This window comes from Rattus rattus, chromosome 3 (genome assembly GCF_011064425.1).
Source record: "Rattus rattus isolate New Zealand chromosome 3, Rrattus_CSIRO_v1, whole genome shotgun sequence".
Taxonomy (NCBI): Eukaryota; Metazoa; Chordata; class Mammalia; order Rodentia; family Muridae; genus Rattus; species Rattus rattus.
The window spans coordinates 1,410,728-1,435,620 of NC_046156.1; the positions used below are offsets into that span (position 1 = coordinate 1,410,728).

At 39.3% G+C, this 24,893-nt stretch overlaps 2 protein-coding genes across 2 annotated transcripts; both read left to right on the forward strand.

Moving 5' to 3' along the window:
• Window positions 1-7,078: 7,078 nt before the first annotated feature.
• On the forward strand, window positions 7,079-7,477 carry LOC116895202 (late cornified envelope protein 1B-like). The gene has a single exon (XM_032896542.1). It carries the CDS (start codon window positions 7,079-7,081, stop codon window positions 7,475-7,477), a length of 399 nt encoding a protein of 132 aa, XP_032752433.1.
• Window positions 7,478-23,774: 16,297 nt separating this feature from the next.
• Window positions 23,775-24,354, forward strand: LOC116895260 (late cornified envelope protein 2D-like). Its single transcript, XM_032896578.1, has one exon. It carries the CDS (start codon window positions 23,775-23,777, stop codon window positions 24,156-24,158), a length of 384 nt encoding a protein of 127 aa, XP_032752469.1. The 3' UTR covers window positions 24,159-24,354.
• Window positions 24,355-24,893: the final 539 nt, after the last annotated feature.

Sequence of the window (24,893 nt, forward strand, 5' to 3'; positions counted from 1 at the left end):
TGACATGCTAATTTTAAAAATTAGCAGGAAACTATATAAATACACAATAAAATATAACTGAAAACCAATTTTCATAAGTACAGACACCAGCATCCTATTTTTAAAAATAACATGTAAACCATAATTTCTACATAGATCTTAATCCTACCAGGAAAAGGTTGTTTACCTTCATAAGATCTATGCCACTATTGTCCCAATGGACCTATTCTGCCATTCCTGTCATGATTGTAGCTCATAAGGTTTCCAGTAGGATAATACTTTTGAAAACATTTTCTCCAACTCACCAGAAACTAACATAGCATGTTTTTAGACTATTAAAGGTAACCAGAATGATGTAAATGCCCTCATCAGTACCAATGTGTTTGCCTATGCACTGTGACAAAAGTGATTGGTGCTTTTATCAAAAGAATCTTAGCCATATGCTTCTGGTTCACAGCCCTAAATAGCCACAAGAGTTTATATTCTTTTGGTTATCTCTGATACAGTTTTCAACAATGATGTGAGGTGAATTAGCCTAACTTAGTTGTGGATCTATACTAGACTACACTGTACTTCAGAGAATCATTGTCCACGGATGATAGTAATACACACACCCATGCATATTTCTACACGGCATCATTAACATCTATTGTGTTATATTTTCCTACCCAACCTCACTGTCCTCTCCTCCTACTTCATCCCTTAAATTTAGAAGAGGATCTAGAAGGGGCTCTTGAAGGACTTATTAGGAAGAATAAAGAGTGAATATTAACAATCTACAGAATATGTATGTGACAAAGATTGATGAACTGATAAGTAATATATTAAAACAGTGAGAATGGAGCACATTAAAAAAAACAATACTATGATGGTTGGTTTGATTATTTTGATGGCAGAATTGTGAAACAATGGCTAATCAGTAAATGCAATAGAGTATATTAATAGACTTAGAGTCAAGGTCACGATACTCTCTAGACTGATGTAAAAAAAAAAAAAAAGAAAACAAAAAAAACCCTACAGGCAAGGAAACATCCTTTATGAACTGAGCAGTGAAGAAGTTAGGATTATAAAGGATGTATCAACCATTACCTAAATTAGATAAAAGTGAAAATACTTCATGGTAAATTGAGAAGAAGACAAGGATCTTCACTTTTTACACTTATAAAATTTTAGGTACAGGCCTGAGATAGAAAGGCATAAAAAAGATTCAAGTGGAAAAGGAAAAAATTACCCTTTTTTCAGAAAGTATTAGCCTATATCTGAAATGCCCTAAATTGACACTAGAAAAATCTCAGATAGTGTTGTACAAAAATCAATATCCTATGTTTAGTATTATTTGTATAAGTTAAAATTGAATACACTGTGGAAGAACTCAGGAAACATCTACCTTTTATGGTAGCATTTGACCAAAAAAAATGCTGTGAGATAAACAAAATCAAGGAGGCAAAAGAGTTCTACATTGTTACTTTATGACACTGAAGAAAAGCATTGATAGAAACACTAAAGATGGGAAAGCTTCCCATTTTAATATAATAACAGAATTATTATGTGAAAATAACTATATTATAGAAAGCAATCTTCAAGTTCAATCTAATCCTCATCAAATAGACTACAATAGGAATTTTAACTGAAATTGAAAAACAATTGTAAGACATGGTATTTAATAGAGCTTATACCAACAAAGTAATCAAACACAGAAACTCAAGGTTGTAAGTATCAAATTACTATACTTTCAAATTTTATACTTCAGAGCAAAATTATTATATTAAATTGCACAAACTGTAGAATACTGCTGGAAAATAACCAGTAATATAGACTTCAGAAGCTAAAGATAACCCTACACAAAGACAAGCTGTTATCTTTTCTTTTTTTTCTTTTTTTTTTCTTTTTTTCGGAGCGGGGGACCGAACCCAGGGCCTTGCGCTTGCTAGGCAAGTGCTCTATCACTGAGCTAAATCCCCAACCCAAGCTGATTGATTGGTTTGGAATTCTCTTTCTTTGTATAGTTTAGGTATCAGGGAGACTGTGTCATCATAGAATTAGTTTGACAATGTTCCTTCTATTTCTATTTGGAATAGTTTGAGTATTAGCTCTTTTATGAAATTCTGGTAGAATTCTGCACTAAAACCATCTAGCCCTGAGCTTTTTGGGTTGGGAAACTTTAAGTGACTGCCTTTATTTCCTTGGAGGTTATAGGACTATTTAAATTGTTTACCTCATCTTGATTTAAGTTTGAGAAGTGGTATGTTCAAGAAAATCATCCATTTTGTTTAGATTTTCAAATTTTGTTGGGTACAGGTTTTTGAAGTAAGATTTGATGATTCTTTGGATTTCCTCAGTGTCTGTTGTTATGTTTCCCTTTTCATTTCTGGTTTTGTTTATTTGGATACTATCCCTCTGCCTTTTAATTAGTTTGGCTAAAAGTTTATCTATTACAACTTTAAATGCTGTTATGTGAATATTAATTGAATTTTCTCTTGTACTCTAAGATGACTGCTTCATTGCTTTGCTTGTTTACAGGTAAAATGGAGAAAACAGAAGAAAACACATTAATCACTGGTTTCTGTAAAATTCATAGAAAGACAACTTTTGAGATAAAATCATTTCTGGATAGAGGTCACCAGCATTTCTTATATTGCATGAGATGGAGAAATGGAGACACTTTGACAAATAGAGCACTTGTAAACCACTTTTTTCTTATCCATATGGTAATATGAACCTGATACCTATACTAGAGAGTATATAGATAAGCCTTAAATTCCAGTCTCCCAAAGCAGGCACAGCACTCACACATCCTCAGAGTCACACATATGAGCTGAGGACTTAAGTATGTACATGCAGAGACGTACAGGTATGTATCAGCTGGCATCTGAATCCTGTCATCCTAGAAGGTGGAGTTGGGGTTACAGACATGTCATTGCAGAAACCAGGAAGAAATTCCTGACTTGTCTCCATTACATAGCTCTTGGAGCGACCTGAGCAGGAGAGCAAATATGAGTGCTAGTGAGACAGTAGCAAATGTTCCCGTGATGTGGCCTCACACTACACTGTCTCAGGATGTACATTGTTATGTAGTAACTTGAGCCTTAAGGAGTAGTTATTAAATTTTGAAACATCACTGATCATGTCCACAGCATGGTTTAAAAGGTTGAAAATAGCCAAAGTGTACATCATTCTGGTATTTTAGGTTTATTTATGTGTATGTCTATGAGCACTTGTATGTATACATGTGTTGTATATTCATGCTTAATAATATGGGTATCAGAAAAGAGTGTTGGATCCCCTTAAATAATAGGCTTTTATGAGTCATCCAAGGGTGTCAGTCCTTTGCAAGAATGGCAAATGTGCTTAACCACTGAGCCATCTCTCCAATACCAAGCACCCTATTTTAATTAATGAAAAACAAAGTATAAAACTTTGGTCAAGTTTTGAAAGAGTTCATTATAATCTCATGTACATGACCTAGCACATGAGTGACACCAAAATACAGGAGATGGAGTGGTACTTTCCAGATGAGCAAAAGCCACAGCACTGTGTTACAATGAAAAGCATATTCAAACTACGGAAAATAATGTGGCTCAGTCCTAACAACTGTAAGTTGGAAAATAATAAATTGTTGAATAGGAGTTGGGCAGAAGCCATAATTCACACTTGGGTTTAAATCCCTTACTTAGTTTTCTTAGCCTGCTTTCCATTGCTGTGATAAGACATTGATCAGAATCAACTTGAAGTTTAGAGGGGTTTATTTGATTTACATATATTAGATCAGTCCATTGGAGGAAGCCAAGGAAGAATGGAGGGCAGGAACTGAAGCAAAAACCATGGAGAAATGCTGCTTATAGGCTTTGTCCCCCTGGCTTTCTCAGTTTGCTTTTTTAAATATCCCAGAACCATTTGCCAAGGAATCAAACTGCCTACAGTGAACTGGGCCTTTCCACACTAGCCATCAATTAAGAAAAACCCCACGGGCTTTTCCACAGGCCAATCTCATGGAGACATTTTATCAGTTGGGGTTTTGTCTTCTCAAATGACTCAAACCTATATCAAGTTGACAAAATCCAATCAGTACAGCAGAGCACAGACTTCACCAGTTGAGTTCATCAGTTCATCAGTTGAGTGTTAACTATTTGGATGTGATGTGAAGAATAAATTAGGGAATGACCACATAGTTGTAATTCTGCCTAAGCGTCTCACATTACAATATCATGCTGTCTTCTTCAAAGTTCATAATCAAGAGCCATAAAGTCAAAAAATAATCAGCAAAACCATCATAGTGTTTTATTTAATGGTTTATGGCTTGGCATTGGTCCTTATCCTTGTATCTGCCTCACAGTGAAGACAATTTTCAGAGGACTCTGGGAATTTTGGTACATGTCAATGTTGGAGGCTCAGAACAAAAGTGAGTGAGACTATAGACAGACATATAGAGACAGACAGACAGGTTAGAGAACAGATGATCACCAGAAAAAGTGAATTTTGATTAAAAAAGACACAAACCACTGTAAATACATAGTCACTACCTCTATTTATACATATGTGCATGTCTTCCCCACATTTTACTTAGCTCATCAAACCCATCTAAGAAACAGATTAGTCCCTGTGGCTTCTCAGTGAAGGGTCCATCAGTGGCTAAGGAGAAATTAAATTTCTCCTCATATGATTCAATTTGATTTTGGTTTGTTGATATCTCATTGTGTTAGTATATTTTTTAAATCAAAGCTCATAGTCATGTTTGTCTTTTCAAGAACTTTAGCTTACAATAAATTTCAACCCTTTTTAAAAAACAATAAATTTGTACAAGTTAAAAATACCATTTTGTATAAAGCCTGTGGCGGTGAAGGACTGAGGAAGGGGAGGGACTTTAAAAATAAAAATACAAGCCCATTTCTGGTAAGTATGCAGGATATGTGATCTTAAAACTCACCTGACTACCTATCAGAAGGTCCCTACTACCTGTTTGTCAACATAGAGAAGCAGATGTTAGCATAGCCCAAGCCTTCCCTCTTTTCTTCATTTCTCACTTTTGGTCATCATCATTTTCAGTGATGGCCTTCAGAAATCTAAAACTCCATAAGATTATGAAGAGCAAAGTTGTGACTCTACTTCTTCTAAGAGTCCCACACTGTTTAGGATTTCTCCAGTTAAGTGCTCATCAGGAGAAAAAGGAAGGTGATTGAAAAACATATTAAACACAACAACTCATAGATTCACTGACTATAGAAAGAACTAAACTTTACTTTATTATATTTTCTGTTGACATTAATAATACAAAATAGTGGGGTTCACTGTGAAATTTTCTGATGAGAATGACACAGGTCAATCATATCTATCAATCTTAAATCATTTTGAAAAAGATCTATACCTTGTCATCCCTACACAGGTAATTTGTCAGAGAGCTACCATGTACAAGTCTTTCCACCAGCTACTGTTTTTTTTCCCCGTATTTTTCACTTTCTACATTTTTGGTGAATCTCTTTGACTTTCACAAGTCCTTCCCTTTATGAATAATTCTCATTGATATCGCAATATTATAGGTAAAGAGAGAAATTGAGACACAATAAGCAGATTTTGAAATCCCATCTCAGTTTATCTGGTCTCAGCTGGGTCTTATGACTGGGATTTGTCTATCCTGACAGATATACTCCTATGGAAGGAATCTGAAGCATGAGATTAAGGATGACAGGCATCCACTTGCTAGCCTTATGCTTAAGACATAGTCCGAGCTGAATGAAGGATCCATTAACCCCATGGAGGAAGGCTGCTAAGGAACATTTGGTCATTGCTAGTCACAAGACCATGTGGGTGTCAGGAGGCAGGACCAGCCATACCCAGCTACTGTCTCATAGGCTGGGGCAGAGCCTAGGAACAGAATAAAAGGGCTGAGAGGCAGTGCATCTCCATTCACACACATCCTGAGGTGCCCAAGGATCTTGTGCTGCCTGTCACCTTGGTAAGTGTTCATTGGGGAAAGGAGCATGGCCTGTACCAGAAAAAAGCTAAAAGGAGACCTGGAGGAGAGGCATAGCAGGACTCCACATCCTGGAGACCACACTGACAGAACATAGAATGTGGGGGTAGGAGATGGAAGTGTTGGGGAAAGATACTTTGAGTCTATGGAAAGCAGTAGAAGGAACTGGGTACCTTTGACTTTTGAATGAGAAGATAATAATCTACCTTTCAGTGAAGTAGTCCCTCAAGAAGGGATCCTGAAATACAGAAAGCTTTGGACCTTGGTAGGCTTCAGGAGGAGGAGGAGGAGGAGGAGGAGGAGGAGGAGGAGGAGGAGGAGGAGGAGGAGGAGGAGGAGGAGGAGGAGGAGGAGGAGGAGGAGGAGGAGGAGGAGGAGGAGGAAGAGGAGGGGAAGAGGAGGGGGAGGAAGAGAGCTGGTAACACAGCCTGGGATAAATTAGGAAAAAAGAATAACAAGGAGGACAGAGCACCAAGGGATCTTTGGGTTTGGAAAACACTGAGCCATGGATTGAAATTTCATCATAGGCTGCTCAGAATTTTTAAGACATACCAGCACAAGACCAGTCAACATAAAATGTTGAATTGAGACTTGCCCAAAAGAAGGGACCAGGCATGGTTCATGCTTTCAGGAATAAGCTAGATATTTTATGAAAAGGAGTTAGAACATTGATCAATAATTATCATTTCCTTCTCTGATATCACTATTATGAACAGTTTCGGGAGCTTGAGGGATCTGTGGAAACCTCATCAGAATCACCATATGGCATAATAGTTATAGATCAAGCCCAATGGCATTGTAAAAGATACCATTTAGAATTATTAAGTGGAGGAGTAAATTATTCGAATATGCCTCGAGACTATAAAATCTTTAAAATTGGGGATTGTTACAGGAGAATATATTTTTAGAAAGAATAAGAACCTGTTTTATTTTTCCTATCAAAGCTTACAAGATAATTTGACATTACCGGCCACTACTGCAGAAGGCTTTGGGGTTTCTTAGAAATAAAACTACTTTTATGGAGTTTCTATGACTATCAGCTATGTTTAGAGGTAGATAGGATGACCCCAGGATTCAGGTTCTAACTTGCCCTGTGACTCTCTCACAGCTCCTGAATATCCACCAGCCAAGATGTCCTGCCAGCAGAACCAGCAGCAGTGCCAGCCCCCTCCCAAGTGCCCTCCCAAGTGCCCTCCCAAGTGCCAGACCCCAAAGTGCCCTCCAAAGTGTCCCCCTAAATGTCCTCCCAAGTGCCCCCCTGTGTCTTCCTGCTGTAGCCTGGGTTCCGGGGGCTGCTGCAGCTCTGGTGGCTGCTGTGGCTCCAGCTCTGGGGGCTGCTGCAGCTCTGGGGGTGGAGGCTGCTGCCTGAGCCACCACAGACCCCGCAGATCTCTCCGTCGCCATCGCCACAGCTCTGGATGCTGTAGCAGTGGTGGCAGCAGTGGCTGCTGTGGCAGCAGCGGTGGCAGCAGTGGTGGCTGCTGTGGCAGCAGCTGTGGCGGCAACCAGCAGTCTGGGGACTGTTGCTGACTTGAGCAACTAACACATTAAACAAGCCATCCAGGAGGAAGCCATGTTCGGAGGACCTTCTCTGGCCAGTTCTCTCCTGCTGACCTGTTCTTCTCTCCTGCTGCCCTGTGTGTCCTGGGCTCTAAGATGCTGTAATCTTGTGAGATGTTTTGAATGTTCCCTTTTGAAATGCCTGTCTTCTCGGGGACAAAATAATAAAGTGCTTCCCTAACAAACTTCTCTAGATTCTTGATCATTTGACTACAAGCACTTTACAGATCAGCTTTGCCAATCAAGTGTCAGCTGTTCCAAAGATGACTCAGAAGCCTGGGTCTGTGTGGAGCAGTAGCAGGTTAACTTACAGGGTGTGAACAGTGGTTCCTCACTCACTTACATTACTGCCTACAGTGATGATCAATCTATCCAATATGTTGCCCATTGGTGTTACTGTTCCTTTATGGTTCACATCTATTTTCTGGGTTTATATCTTCTACTCCATTGTTAGTAATTATGATAGTAGCATTTATAAGAGGTGGTTTGATATGATGTGAGAGGTCAATATCTAATACCTCTCACTATAGTGAAAATTCCTGACAAACTATGCATCCTTTAAATTGAAGGTATTTGATTGCTTATTTAATCATCAAGCTATGATTTGATTCCAACCTCTCCACACAATCAGGATCACCTAGAGGAATCACATAACACAGAATTTGAAAGAATGAATATAAACTTTATCCAAGAATTTAAGAAATCATGAGAAGCCATAAAGATGAAGTTCAGTAAACTTAAAGTCAATAAATGCTTGAGTGATGCTCAAAGACACAAAAGCATAATGCCAACGGAAACAACAAAAACAATCTAGGATTTGAAAATGGAATTCAAAACGGAGACAGAAACATTAAAGATGACTCAAGCTTAATGGAAATGGAATTGAAAAATCCAATAACTCCAGAAGAAGACTCAAGAGGCCTGATAAGTAAGGTTAATCAAGCAGAAGACAGAATTATCAGGATTCAAATATAGACCATCTATAAGAATTAAGCAAGGAATATTAAATAGTCTAGCAGAAATAAGCAAAGAAATTAAATCTGTTTTTAAAGACACTGGGGAAACACTTGTAGGAAATGTAGGACATCATGAAAAAGACCTTCTAATTTTAATATATATATATATATATATATATATATATATATATATATATATGTACACTGAGGGCATCAGATCCCATTCCAGTGGTTGTGAGCCACCATGTGGTTGCTCAGATTTGAACTCAAGACTTCTAGAAGAGCAGTCAGTGCTCTTAACCACTGAGCCATCCCTCTTGCCTCAAGGCCTTCTAATTTTAGGAAAAGATGAGGAAGAAGAATTTCATGCCACTGGTGTAAAACAGATCCTCAACAAGAACATGGAAGAATGCTTACCCAAACAAGGGAACCAACCCCTTTAAAGCTACAAGAAGCATACAGAACACCAAATAGACACACACCCCCTCGTTAAATCATAGTTAACACACTAAGTGAATAGAAGAAAGAAAATGTATTGAAAGCTGGAAGACAAAAAACACAAGTCACATATAAAGGAAAACCTATCAGAATGATGACTGGTTTCTTAATGGAAGCTTAATGGAGCATTCCAAGCACTAAAAGTCCATGACTGACACCCTAATCTAATGTATCCAGTGACACTATATGCCGCAGTGATGAAGCAAGAAAAATTTTCTATGAGACGAACAGTCTAAAACTGTTGTATTTGGTGAGGAGAGATGGTTCCATGGTTAAGAGCATGCATTGTTTCACCAGAGGAGTCAAGCTTGATCCTTAGCACCGACTTCAGTAGAGTTTGGAATCAGAGATTCTGATACGTTCAGCAGATCTTTTACTACTCAGGGTTGTTTTAAGAATCTTAGGCTCTTTGTTTTCATATGCAGCTTAGAGTTGTCCTTTCAAGGTCTGTCAAGAATTATGTGACAATTTTTATGGGGATTGCATTTAATTTATGGATTGCTTTTGGTAGAATGGTCATTTTTTTTATCGTTTTAGTCCTACTGACACATGCCACATGGGAGATAAGTCTATCTTCTGAGTTCTTCTTTAATTTCTTTGGTGACTTGAAGATTTTCTCATACAAGTCTTTTGCTTGCACAGTAAAAGATATCCTAAGATATTTCACATTTTCTGAGGCCACTGTTCAAAGTGTTGTTTCCCAGATTTCTCTGTCGGGTTATTTATTACTTGTCTATAGGAAGGAAACTGATTTTTTGAGTCAATTTTATATTCAGCTTCTTCGCTTAAAGTGTTTATCAGCTATCATAGTTTCCTGATGGAAATATTGGGTTCCTTATCTATACTATTATATCATCTGCAAATAAAAATACTTTGACTTCATTTTCATTTCGCATTTCCTTGATCTCCTTCAGTTTTCTTAGTGTTCCACTGAAGACTTCAAGTACTATATTGAATAACTATGGAGAGAGTGAACAACTTTGTCTTAACCCAGATTTTAATAGAATTTATTTGAATTTCTCACCATTTAAGTTTATGCTGACTGTTGGCTTGTGGTAAACTGCCTTTATCATGTGGTGGTATGTCCCTTGTTACTAAAATCTCAAGGAATTTTATCATGGATGGGTGTTAGATTTTGTCAGAGGTCTTTTTTGCACATAATCATGTATGTTTTGTCTTTCAGTTTGCTTGAATGGTAAATTATATTTACTGTTTTATGTATGTTGAACAATATCTGCATCTCTGTGATGAAGCCTACTTGATCCTGATGGGTGATCTTTTTCATGCATTCTTGTTTTCAAGAGAGTATTTATGAAGATTTTTGCATTTGTGTTAATAAGTGAAATTGGCAGTAATTATCTTTATTTATTGAGTCTTTATGTGGTTTGGGTATTAGGAAACTATGCTCTCATAAAATAAACTTGGTGATATTTCTTCTGTTTCTATTTTGTGGAATAATCTGAAGGGTACTAGCATTGAAAGTGTTTCTTGGGCATATACCCAAAAGATGCCCCACCATGCTACAGGAGCACATGGTCCACTATGTTCATAGCAGCCTTATTTGTGATAGTCAGAAGCTGGAAAAATCCCAGATGCCCCATGACAGAAGAATAGATACAGAAGATGTAGTTAATTTACACAATGGAATATTACACAGCTATTAAGAATGAGGATATCCTGAGTTTTGCAGGCAAATGGATAGAAAGTATCATCAAGCGTGAGGTAACTCAGACACAAAAGAACATGCACAGTATGTACTCACTAATAAGTGGATATTAGAAAAAAAGTATAGAATACCCAAGATATAGTCCAGAGAACTCAAAACATGTCAACAAGCTGAAGGGCCCAAGTGGATGCCTCAGTCCCACAGGGGAGAAAGAAGAAAGCAACCACAAAGCGGGGGAGGGACCTGGTCAGGAAATGAAACAGCAAGGGTTGGGGGGAGCATGATCTACTATTGGATGGAGAAAAAGGACTGAAGCCCTGAGGTCCAGCAGAAAGAATAGAAACAGGCTACCTCAGTAGGTAAGAAGTTGGAGGAACCTCCAGAATGTTCCACAGACCTGGGAAGTGAGGATCTCTCATGACTCAATTGGGGGACCCTAGGTGAAATGCTGTACAGTGGGGAGAGGAAACTTGTAGAGCCCAACTCCAGCAGAAAGACAGGGCATCAAGTGAGGAATGGGTTTGCTATCCCACAGTCAAAACTCTGACCCATTAATTGTTATTGCCTGAAAGAACTGCAGGGATGGAAATGGAGAAGAGCCTGAGGAAAAGAAGGTCCAGTGATAGACACTTGCAAACTTCTTCTATGAAAGCAGTATCACTATAATACTGAAACCACGTAAAGACACAATTAAAAGTGGAATCTATAGACCTATATTCTGGATGAACATAGATAGAAAATATTCAATAAAATACTTCCAGAAAGCATACATACAGACTTCAAAAAGTTTTACAGTATGAGTATCTTGACTTTATTCTTGAGATGCAGGGATGATTTAACATAAGAAATTAAAGTAATAACATAAATGGAATAACTGACAAAAGTCGCATGGTTATCTTAATTAATGCAGAAAAAGTCTTTGACAAAATCCAACATGCCTTTATGGTAAAAAGTTCAAGAGAATAAAGAACCTGAGGGAACATCATTCAACATAATAGAAGCTATATATGAAAAATCACACCCAATGTCATACTAAATGAAGAAAGAAATACATGAAATCCCACTGAAATGAAGAATGAGATAGGGATATCTACTATCTGCACTACTTTTTTAATATTGTATTTGAAGCACCAGCTCAAGCAACGAGGCAAAAGAAAGAAATTAAAGAAAATTATGGATAAAAAGAAGCCAAGTTACCTTTATCAGCAGGTGACATGACATGATGCATAAGAGAATCTAAAACCTTGACCTCAAAATTTCTAGAAATTATCAACAATGTGGCAGGATCTAAAATCGACTTGTAAAAATCAATAGCTATTCAGTTCACCTCAAACAAACATACAGAGAAAGAAACCATGGTCACATTTTCATTCTCAATAACCTCAAGAAAATACAATTTCTAGGAAAAGCATGACCAAGAACATAAAGAGTCTTTACAATGAAAAACAAAGCCCCTGAAGAAAACTAGAGAAAGACTATAAAATGGAAAGATGTCAAATGCTTATGGATTGGTAAAACTAATACTGTGAAAGTTATCATTCTATCAAAAACCATTTATGGATTTAATTCAATCTGATTTAAAATCTCCACTTCTCTCCTCACAGAAATAGAAAAAAAATATTCTAAAAATATATATGGAATCACATAAGACCCTATATAGAAAAAACAATTCTGAACAACAACAAAAACCCCTGGAAGGAATGTAAGTCTGAACCTTAAGACATATTACAGAGACATAGTAATAAAAACAATCTGGTATTGGCACAAAAACAGATAAGTAAATAATCCACTAAAGCAAAATTGAAGACTCAAAACTGATTATACTTTAGTCATCTGATATAGAACAAACTTGCCGAAGAAACACTCTGTAATAGAGGCAGCATCTATAACAAACAGTGCCAGAAAAAACTGATGTCTACATGTAGAACAATGAAATTAAACCCTTATCTGCTATCTTTCACAGAATCCAATTTCAAGTGAATTAAAAAATAGAATATAAACCTAAAGCACTGAAATTTCTAGAAAACAAAACCAAACCTATGCAGTACCCTTCAGAATATAGGTGTAGGAAAGGACTTTCTGACTAGGACCCATTTATCCAGGAGTTTAAGCCAAAAATTTATAAGTGAGGCCTTATATATAGTATGTAGAGGATCCTCATTGGTTCTGACCCAATAGCTTCCTTTCTGAGCACCAACTTTCATGATTCCAGAAAGCATCATGCAAGCCAAGGGACAAAAGCAACCAGTAGACTCATCCAGCTATGATTCCTATGAGCTGCAAGAACAATAAGCATGATGAGATAACCCTAAGGGTAAAATAGTGGCACAGATTCTTGTAAGTACACAACAGCTCTCTAACTGGGTTTAAAACTTGCTCAACAAGAGTGAAATCATGGCTGGTACTGAAAACCTACCCAACTGCCCATGACTAATCAAGTCATGGATTTTGATTTTGGAGGAGCTCCTAAAACTGTCACTTTGCTAATCAGCACAATCCCTAAGTATATTTTAAAAATCTATTTTATACCCACAGGTAAGAATGAGTTTCCGTCCCTCACCAAGAAAACTTCTCTTTGTCATGGAGATCATTACAGGAAGCCACAATCAATCAAAATGCAGAGAACAAAAGACCATGTGGTGCCTAGTTCCTAAGATATGTAAACAACATAGCTTCTACAGGGAAGGCTTAGAGCTCATAGTGGAAGAAGAGGAAGAAAGATTATAAGAGACAGAAAAACTGGAAGTTTGTGAGATTTAATTCCCTAAAAGTGTTTAAAATGTCGTATCCATGTAATCTCACCAACACTGCTTCTAAACAAGACTTGAAAAAAGATAGCACCATGGAATAGTGAAATCTTGCTGGATTCTGTCTTAGGAAAGAAAATATAGGCAACTACAGAATACTGATGGCCCTTTTGGACAGAGAGGCAGGAGCAGAGCAGATATAGGCTGGGGACTGTTAGATGTGGTGGCAGAATACACCAGAAGCCATCGCTGGAAATTTTCTAACATAGAACATTGATCAATTTAGGATGATAGATAAAAAACATAAAGAAAAAAAGAATACTGAGAACAGGAGAAATATTCTGCCTTGGGAAGAACCCTGAAACTGACTATCCAATGCTAAGAGGTTAGCTCTGCTCATAGGCAGCCAAGTAATACCATAAGGAGTGATTTTGTTACATTTATATACTTAGGAATGCATGTGTACATATATCTGTGCAACAATGATTGAAAAACTAGTGTTCAGGAATTGGAGTGAGATCAAGGTGGGAGGTATAAGTGAAGAGTTCGAGAGAGAAAAAGAAAGGGTAAATGACATGATATTTTCATTTTGAAAGGTAGAGAATGAGTTATAAGTCACTTTTGAAATTAATGAACAAAATCAACATGAAACCACCATTTATCTTTGGTATTTCTTACATAAAATTTTTCATTTGTAAAAGGATAATAGTCATATTTTTCATTATGTCATAGTTTTGATAGCTACTTGGGAAGAGAACGACGCAAATACGTTTTCTGTCCAGTGTACTATTTAACAATGTTGCTTATGGAAACAGGATTCAGCGAGTAAAAATAAATAATTTTATGTCCTCAGTAATAGTACTGGAGAATAATAAATGCTGAAGGATAATGTTTAGCATGATTTTCAGCAACTGAACATTCTACTATGGCTTCTAAGCTTTTTGCTGGAGCCAGGCATCACATGGTTGCTTGCTATGCCCATTGTGATTAGTTATGGTTTTCTGTAATGATCTTCATCTGTTGAAGAGAGAATCGACTTTAATTATCCTTAAGTCTTATTTTTCTTGAACCTAGATAACTCACTCAGATGTTCTATGACTTGGGTAAAGTAACCGACATGCCAATGTGACATGGAACAGTGAATTTTATATCCCTGATCAAATTCTTTCTTCCCTTTAGTTAAATATTTAGACTAATGCCTTCCTGGTATCTAGTATTGCTCCTTCCCCTAGTCCCTAGTTTTTTGGTTTAAGATACAGAGCCTTATATAATGATTGTATAAAAGGTTTATAAAATTGAAGGAAGGGACTAATACACTAAATATTGTTATAGGCTAACAAAGAAGACAAAACTATCCAGTATGATTTGATTATGGTAACAGTTCAACAGTTTTCTCTTATATTTGATGAAGTGGAAATTTTACCCCAAAAGAGAGAACCATGTCAAAGTGAGCCTCAGCAAAATCAAAGCTTGGCTGAGCATGACAGCCACCTTGAGCTGACACCTAACCCAGCTGAGCTCATAGTCAGGGATCAAATTCCAGTCTTCCTGAAGTAAGCATCATACTTACACACCACTTATCCAAGTCAACTGAAGACTTGGGTGTTGTCCTGAACACAGGCAGAGGTACGAACCAGTTGGCATCTTAGCCACCCATCATCCCAAAGCTGGAAGCTGACGTGTGCAGAGCCGCCATCGGAGAACCCTGCAGTCAGTTCCTGGCCTCTCCCTGTTACTAAGCCCTCTGGAGGTAACCTCACTAGGAGACCAAATGTCACAGCTGCTGAGACACTGGTGGCAGATCTTTAGATGATGTGGTCACCATGCCTCACCCTTGCAATCTGAAATTGCAGATTACTATTGGGTGACCCATGTCATTAGGATTAAGTATTAATATACAGAAATATCATTGATAATTTTGGAGTATTTAAAAATCTTAAAACGGCTAATGTATGCATCTTCCTGTGTTGAATTAATGAAGATAAATACAAAATGCTGGAAAGGTTGTCAAAAAATTTACCATAGGCTTATGTAAATAACATGTTACATGAAAAGAAAAAAAATCAAAGGGACTGTGATGAGTAGACATGGCAGGGCAAAGTATTCAGTATGTGTTGTACAATGAAGCATTTTGTACCAAGTGTGAAATATAGTGGAATTTAGCCCAAAACATTCATTAGGGAAGGTAGAAAATGTTTAAGATGCAGGCTAAGTAAAAAGCTGTATCTGATAGCACTTTGGATTTTTACTTTAACCTGTTGGGAGTCCTGAACAAGACCAAAATAATTAATTAATGTAAATTATTTAAGAGAAGAGTCATATCTTGCATCTAATATTAGAAAATAATTCAGGAAAAATCACATAGCCTAGTGCCAAAATTATGACAAGGAATGTTAGCACCTGTAAATAGTAAAGCCTCTGAGAAAAATTGAGTAGTAGTGATATGTAAATAAATACATAGCTAGCTAGTTAGAGGATAGATAGATATGTGCACACATGGTAGACATGTGACAAATAAGTGATACATAGATAGATAGACAAAAAGATAAAGGATATTAAACTATAGATAACAGATGAAAATTAGATGATAGATATATAGATAGATGAAAGACAGATACATAATAGAGAGATGGCAGATGTGTACATTATAAGTAAACAGACAAATGATAGACAAGAGATAATGGATAAATTGACAGATGGAGTCATGATAAATTGCATTCAAGTTTCCGCCAAATCTATAGATAGGTAGATGTCATCTCTCACACATTTCCTTGGTGTTAATTATTCCCATATGATTTGAACATTATTCCCAAAGTCTTACCCATTCTGGAGTCCAAGGTAGCTAGCAGAAGAGGCCTTGCTTCCCCCCTGACTCCTTCTGATTTTGATTTGCTATCTTCCTGAGTTTGGTCAGTTTGTAGAGACTATCACCATGTGATGGTCTTTATAATCATCTTGTTCTAAATTAAACCTCATAGATTTCCAGTGAGATTTCCAAAATGGGGACATTCAACACACCCATCCATGTGCAAACTGTAGAACAGTAGACTTTTGTGAGAACCAGGGCAATGAAGGGAGTACATGGGCCTAAAAACACAGCTCAAACACATCCCAGGAACTAGTAAGAATCCTTGCCCTTGAAGTCCCCTGCTCCTGTCAGGGAGAAATGTGTCTCTTCTTACACATTTTGATTCACATGGAAGAATACACATACATCATTTCACAGAATTTTCTCCTTTCTACATATTTCTCATCTGCAGACATCAGATATCATTTCCTTTATCTCACATGACCCTGAGAAAAATGAATCAATCAAGCAACAAACAACAAAATTAATTTTCTCTAGAAAATATTAGAATTTGAAAAATTATTCTTATATTACATTAACTTTATGGGGTTTCCATGTGAAGTTTATTGCATGCATATGATATATTTTGACTACATCAACCCACATTCAGTTAACGCTTTTAAAAGAACTAACTTTCCCCCCTTTATTCAGCAAGCTAAACATGTATTTTTTAAGAGTTTTCAATGATCTATAGATGATTTATTCTCTCCTACCTTTTCAAATATATTACTGACTTTCACTACAGACATAAGTAATTTTCTTCTATATTTAAAAGTTACACTTAAAAGGGAAAAATGTACTGGTCAAATAGGTTTCAAAACCTCATATCATCCCTCTGCTCACTCAAATTACTTGGCCAGAGTTTTGCCTGTTTAGATGGGTTATGGAGCCACACACATAAGGAGAGTACAAAACACTATGCAAGTAGCCACGCTTGAGCACTGCAGTTTTAGGAACTCTATCTAGAGTAAATTTGATTAAAAGACTATCAGGACAGAAGGGAACACTAGAAATAGGAATGAAGTGAGATAGACTAAGAATTGAGCAGTCTCTAAGCACATGCCTTTCAGGTATTTGAAGTTAAGGATGCTAGGAATCCACTTCCTCCTCACCTCATGCCTAAACCATAGTCCATGCTTGAGTATCTTTGAGTCCCAAGGAGTAAGTCTGGTGAGAAACATCTGGTCATCACTAGTCACAGAACCATATGGGTGTCAGGAGTCAGGGTCATCCAAGCCCAGCCACTGTCTCACGGGCTGGGCAGAGGCCAGGATCGGAATAAAAAGGCCGAGTGGCAGAGCACCTCCATTCAGTCCTCCTGAGGTGCCTACAGATCTTGTGCTGCCTGTCTCTTGGTAAGTGTCCATTGGGAGCAAGAGCGTGGACTGAACTAGAGGAAAGCTGAGAGGAGAGCTGGAGGGGAGGCTGAGAAGAACCACAGAGCCTGGAGGCCATTCTTCCAGAGGACTTAGGATGGGCCAGAATGATGGGTAAAGAAAAGAGCATTCCGACATCCATAGGAGGCATGAGCAGTCAGGATCCATTTGACTTAGGGCTCTGAGCAGAATAAGCTTCCCTTAAGAAGAGTGGGCCTCTCAGAAGCACAGGAAATTGTGCATATTCTATTGATGCACTCTGAAACACAGCCCTGGGCTAGCCTTCAAAGGAAGAGATGGAGATGATAGGGTGCATGTTTCTCTTTGCAATGAAATCCATTTTACCTGAAATGATGCTTTAAACAGTCAATTTCCAAGTCTGTGATTCAGAACCATTTTATACTTCCTAGCTTGTCATTCACTGCTAGACACTAAATGTCAGTTTTTACCTGGTTTATGTGGGTTTCTGAAGCTTACAATAAATAATAGTGACCATGTAAGAGGATGAATATTTCACAGCAGAAACCTCTAGAGAGTGTCTATGATTATTATGGATGCAGAGGGGAAGGGTAGCCCCAGAGTCCTAGTTCTGACATGTGTGCAACTCTTCCACAGATCTACTGCTCTCACTGTCCAAGATGTCCTGCCAGCAGAACCAGCAGCAGTGCCAGCCCCCTCCCAAGTGCACCCCCAAGTGCCCTCCCAAGTGCCAGACACCAAAGTGCCCTCCAAAATGCCCCCCTAAGTGCCCTCCCAAGTGCCCCCCTGTGTCTTCCTGCTGTAGCCTGGGTTCTGGGGGCTGCTGCAGCTCTGGTGGCTGCTGTGGCTCCAGCTCTGGTGGCTGCTGCAGCTCTGGGGGTGGAGGCTGCTGCCTGAGCCACCACAGACCCCGCAGATCTCTCCGTCGCCATCGCCACAGCTCTGGATGCTGTAGCAGTGGTGGCAGCAGTGGCTGCTGTGGCAGCAGTGGAGGCTGCTGTGGCAGTGGTGGCAGCAGTGGTGGCTGCTGTGGCAGCAGCTGTGGTGGTAGCCAGCAGTCTGGGGACTGCTGCTGATCTGGGCCCTTGGACTTCAGACAAGCTGTGGAGACAGATGTCAAATACAGACAGAAGCCCTGCCTCCACTCCTCTTTTCTGTTGTGCTCTATATTCTGGACTCTTGGTCATCCTATGCAAAGTTGTGACTTTCTCCTAAAATGACCAGACTGCAATAATAAAAATCTCCCCTTTCAAACATGACTAAACTAGTGTTTATTTTTAACAACAGCATACTTCTAAGTCTGTGTTATTAGCAAGTCAATGGAATTACAGCCTATATCAATAATATGGGCCACCAGATTCCCATGCAGTAGGAGCACAATGAGAAGCATGCAGAAGCTCAAATGGATCTGTTTTTCTCTGTTTGCATCTGAAGAGCTGTGGCTAAAGTTGTATAGACAGATTTCTAAGAAAGTGGAAGGTGCACTCAACAGAGGAGAGGATGAGGCAGGTGATGGGAAGAATCTACTCACTGTTTTCCTACCTGCAGATTTGAAACAGCTTCCTTTTTACCTCACAGAAGGAGGCAGATGATGAGCAGTCAGTCCCATTTCTGGGTCATTTGTGTGCTCACATAACCAGGGCGAGTGTCACAGGCTGAAGGGAGATTGCAAGGACATGGCAAAAGGGCTTAAAACTAGAGAATATCTACTCACCACCTCTGGTTCTCCCTTTATTTTTCTCTGTGGTCCTGATAAGTGATTACTCTAAAGAACTTCATGAGCTTCCCAGAGGGAAACATCAGAACATGAGAATCTGGACATGGGCTTAATGCAGAGGTAGAACACGAACTGAAGAGATGCTAGAAAATCTGCTGAAGGTCAATGAACCTTCGAGCAGGCATGCTTTGAGAATGCTGGTGATCATGTCTCCATCCATATATGCCTGACACACTTTATTTCTTAATGCCCTTGGGCCTCTGATATTGCACATAAACTAACATGTGTTCACTTCCTGTTCTTACTTGAAGCCTTTATTGTGACAATTTAGTCACTATTCGGTGACCAAAAGCACATTTGGGTCCAAACACTTACAGAGATGTGTGACCCTCACCCTTTTCAGTGTCCCTTAAGTGGTCAGGAGCGGTGCCTAGACATCTATCTGTACCAGAAGCTCTAAGGATGAATCTTGATATACAAGGTGAAATTACTGGTACCATGGGGAAAGGTGGAAAAGGCTTGTGTCTCCAGAAAGGAAAGTACCTGGTTTGGGATAATTAAACGTGATAAGCTGGGATATGCTCACTGGTGGCCAATCAGTACAAAGCCTCTCATTGTGCAATGATTATAACTTGGGATTAACAATTCATGTGATAACCTTTGTACTCCTTATTCTCATGTATGTAGATGTGTGTTATTTTATGTCTCATACACAAATTTGCAAAGTACATTACTTAAATATATTGGGAATTACCTCCCCAAAGAAATGTAATTTCTTCCTTACTGACAGTTTTTAGAGTATATATTGATGGCTATAGGGAACACTTGCTCTTATTGGCTTCTTCTGTGGGGAGAAAAACTCATTTGTTTACAAGGTCAAACTGAGGATCCGATGCTATAATTCAAAATGTTTGTCAAACTATTTTGGAGATAATTTTCTCTATGGCTTATCCTGAAGTAGCTTAGAACATGTAAAGAAATGGTTGTATAAAGACAATGGAGCAGGAATGAACCAGCTCTGTGGGATTTTCACTCTGCTTAAGCTCCAGCTTGGTCATCCACCAATAAATATATGCTTACTACAGAACAGGGAGCTGCTGGACCCTACATCAGGCACCATTACCTCCTTATGCGACTGACCCACTTTTACTGAGTCTTTGTCTAAATTACCCCATTTTCTTCTCACATGGACAGTCAGTCAGTACCTAGGACAGATCAGCATGTGATGACTGCTGTCTGAACTACCACTGCAGACTCTGGGTGATGCAGTGATGCTGCCAGGTATAGGGACCTCCAGCTACTGTGACTCAGCAGCCAGAAGTTCAGAGGCTTTTGCAGAATGTACTTTGCTTCTTCAACCACCTGAGGCTGCTTAAGTGTCTGAGTCATACTTGAGAACTTAATGGCTGGGTGGGGCATCACACATTTTGGGGATTAGAAAAAATATTTCGTTCAAAACCATTAAAAAGCCACATTCACCTTGCCGAAGTTCCGAACCCTCCAAAAGAACACCATCCTACATTACAGCATGCAGTGAGGTGATGTGGGACTTACATCACTGTGCGCAAGTGCCTATTAGATAATTCATTCTTCCTGCTTGAATTGCCATTGCCTGGTTCCTATCTCTCATGCTGCTGGCTACTAATGTCTCAGTAGGTAGAAGATCAAGACAAATACTAAAAGTGTAAATTAGGTTGTCCGTATGTCTGTCTTTTCCCACTAATTCTGTGCTTTGCCTTTAAATTAAAGCACTGCCTCCATGAGTTCAAAGCTAGCCTAGTGTACAGAGTGAGTTCTAGGTCATCTAACACTACATAGAGAAATCCTGTTTCAAAAAAACACAAGTAACATAATACAACAAATAAAATTATCAAGGCCCTTCAGTAACACCGAGACATTTTTGTTTTTTTAACTTGTGATTCTCTTCATGTCTGTCACTTGATTCTCGGACCATGGTAGGATCTGGCCATTGCCATCCCTTTCCTCACACTCTCCTCATGCCTTTAGACCCTATATTCTGTTCCTTTACCTACTACATAGCCAACTGGTCAATTTTCTTGCTGAATTTATAAATATACACACACATATTAAGACATTAAAAAATTCACAGAGAAGGTAAAATTATGTGAGAATACCCTGCTAATTAAGGTTGCAATCTACCATGTTACAGGATATCTCTTCTGTAGTGGGCACAAAATGGAGGACTTTTTTACAAGCAGGGTTCCCCCTTCCCTGACCTTGTCTGGGGAGTCTATCCCCATGTCCTCTACCTGGGGAAGGTCAAGTAGTCCTTGACAGATCGACAAATTCAACTTCTTCCTTTGCAGGACAAGGACCCACCCAGTCAGCAAGTACCTGTTAATCCTGGAATGTCTCTCCATACAAATGGGCTGGTGAAATTAATAGATATTTCTCAGAAATCAAAATACAATTGAATGAGATGACTTCCAATCATTTGAAAATATTCAAATTTGATAGCCATAGTAGAAACGCAAATCCAATACAAACTACAGTGAGATTCTCTCTTACCCCACTGGTAATATAAGTCACTGTGAAAAATGGACCTATTATGTCTATATACACTTGTGGACATTTACTCAAATGACACCACGTCAACATAGCACAGACACTCGTATATCACTATCATGAGTCTTTACCATATATAAATTACAGAACAAATCTTCATATCTAACATAGGGGAATGGATTAAGAAAATATGGTGTATGTTGGGGTTTTTTTTTTCAAAGAAGTTATTTTCAGAGAAATAAAAATAACATAGGATAATTCTATTAGGTGAATTAAGGCAGTTGCAGAAAGAAAAGTATATATAGTCTCTAATGTTTTCATTGCTCAATTTGATATAGACATACAAAGCTGTATAATTATATATGACATGAAATTCAAAGCAAAACTGTCTGTAGGAATAAATGGAACTAATGATAGTGGTAAGGGTGAGACAAAGAGAAGAGAAGATGGTACTGTCAAAATATATATATATATAGTGGGCAGGACGGAGGGAGATAGATGCGAAATCAACTTTGTACCTTAAACCTGAAACTTGGAATGTGAATCATTTCAAAAAGAGCCTCAAAGTGATCAGCTGATCAATGAAATACTCGTATGGATTCTTCAGGTATGTAAGATTAAGTTTGACAGGAATCCACTTCCTCATCTCATGTCTACATCATAGTCCAAGCTGGATGCAGCATCCATGAACTCCACACAGGAAGGCTGGTGAGAAACACCTATCTGTTCATCACTAATCAGAGGATCATGTGAGTGTAGGCGGGCCTCTCATGCCCAATCACTGTCTCACAGACTTGGGCAGAGCCCAGGATCAGAATAAAAGGGCTGAAGGACAGAGCACCTCCATTCATTTACCTTCTGAGGTGTCTACAGATCTTCTGTGACTGTAATCTCGGTAAGTGCCCATTGGGATTGGGAAAATGGCCTATACTAGAGGGAAGTTAAGAGGAGAGGTGGCAAGTCAAAATGAGCTGGGTAAAGCCACTGAGCTGAGTCATGCTAGCAGAGCAGAGAGCAAAAGGGGGGGGGTGATGAAGGCTGGGTAGGAGTGGTTGAGTCAAAGGGACTCTAAAACTCCTGGGAGGTATTAGAAGGAACTAGGTTCCTCTGACTTCAGAATCTGAGTGGATATTCTGCCCTCCTGTGGAGTGGGTGCTCAGGGTGGAAACCTGAAATACAGAGAGCTGAGGAGCTAGGTATGCTTCAGGAGGGGGAGCTCCCTTTTGTAACATCTCCTTGGGATAGCCTGCAAAGCAAGACTAACAGGGAGGACAGGGCACCAAAGGGATCTTTGGGCTTGGAAATCACAGCACCATGGATCTGGAATTTGATCACAGCTGCTCAGAACTTTTAAGACACTGAGCATAAGAATTACTATGTCAAACACCAGTCAAGGTAGGGTGTTCACATGAGTTTAGACTTGCCTGAAACAAGGAACCAGAACTGGTTGATTGCTTCAGGAATGGATAAGTCTTTTATTAAATGGAGTTGGAACACCGATCAATAATCTTTATTTCCTTCTCTGATGTCAGTATCCTCATTGGTTTTGGAAGTGGCAGGAATCCATGGAACTGTCCTAAGAATTACCATGATATACAATGACTGTAGACCAAGAACAGTGGCATTGTCATTCAGAGAAATTAATGGATGAGGAAATTATACGGATTATGACTCCAGACTATGAAATCTCTAAACTTAGGGGTTGTTACAGGAGAAAAAAAATATATGTATAAATTAAGAATAAGAATCTCCTTTTTCCTGTCAAATTTTGCAAGATAATTTGATTTTACTGACCAGTATTGAAGAAGGCTTTGGGGTATGTTAGAAATAAAACTACTTTTATGGACTTTCTATGATGATCAGGGATGTTTAGAGGTGGATAGGATAGCCCCAGGATCCTGGTTCTAACTTGCACTGTGATTCTCCCACAGCACCAGAGCACTCACCATCCGAGATGTCCTGCCAGCAGAACCAGCAGCAGTGCCAGCCTCCTCCCAAGTGCCCTCCCAAGTGCCAGACTCCTAAATGCCCTCCAAAGTGTCCCCCTAAGTGCCCTCCCAAGTGCCCCCCTGTGTCTTCCTGCTGCAGCTCTGGTGGCTGCTGTGGCTCCAGCTCTGGTGGCTGCTGCAGCTCTGGGGGTGGAGGCTGCTGCCTGAGCCACCACAGACCCCGCAGATCTTTCCGTCGCCATCGCCACAGCTCTGGATGCTGTAGCAGTGGTGGCAGCAGTGGCTGCTGTGACAGCAGTGGAGGCTGCTGTGGCAGCAGTGGTGGCAGCAGTGGTGGCTGCTGTGGCAGCAGCTGTGGTGGTAGCCAGCAGTCTGGGGATTGCTGCTGACCTGAGCAACTAACACATTAGATAAGCCATTCAGGAGGAAGCCATGTTCAGAAGACCTTCCCTGGCTTGTTCTACTCTCTTGCTGCCCTCTGTGTCTTGGGCTCTACGATGCTGTAATCCTGTGAGATGTTTTGAATATGCCCTTTTGAAGGGTCTGTCTTCTTGTGGACAAAATAATAAAGTGCTTCCCTAACAATCTTCTCTAGACTCTTGACTATTTGACTATAAGCACCTTACAAATCAGCTTTGCCAATCAAGGCTCAGTTGATCCAAAGATGACTCAGAAGCCTGGGTCTGTGTGAACCAGTAGCAGGTTAACTCACAGGGTGTGGACAGTGGCTCCTCACTCATCTTTACTGCCTACAGTGATGGTCAGTCTATCCCATATGTTGCTTATTGGTGTTACTGTTCCTTTAGGGGCCCACACAACTATTTGCTGTTGTAGCAGTGGGAACTGCAGTGGCTCCTGTGGCAGCAGAAGTGGCAGCAGCTGTGTTGGTAGCCAGCAGTCTGTGACTGTTGCCTACCTTTGCCACCAGGACCTCAGACAAGCAGTAGAGAAGGAGGACACTGGTTGTTCTCTTCTCCTTCTGTCCTGGGCTCTGGGATGCTGAAATCATGTGGAAAATTATGAATCGCAACCATTCTTACAGAAGTACACTTACTTTCTTTATTACAGAATAATAATGTCTTTCCTGTTGATCTTCTCCAGACTCAATCATTTTGGCCATCACC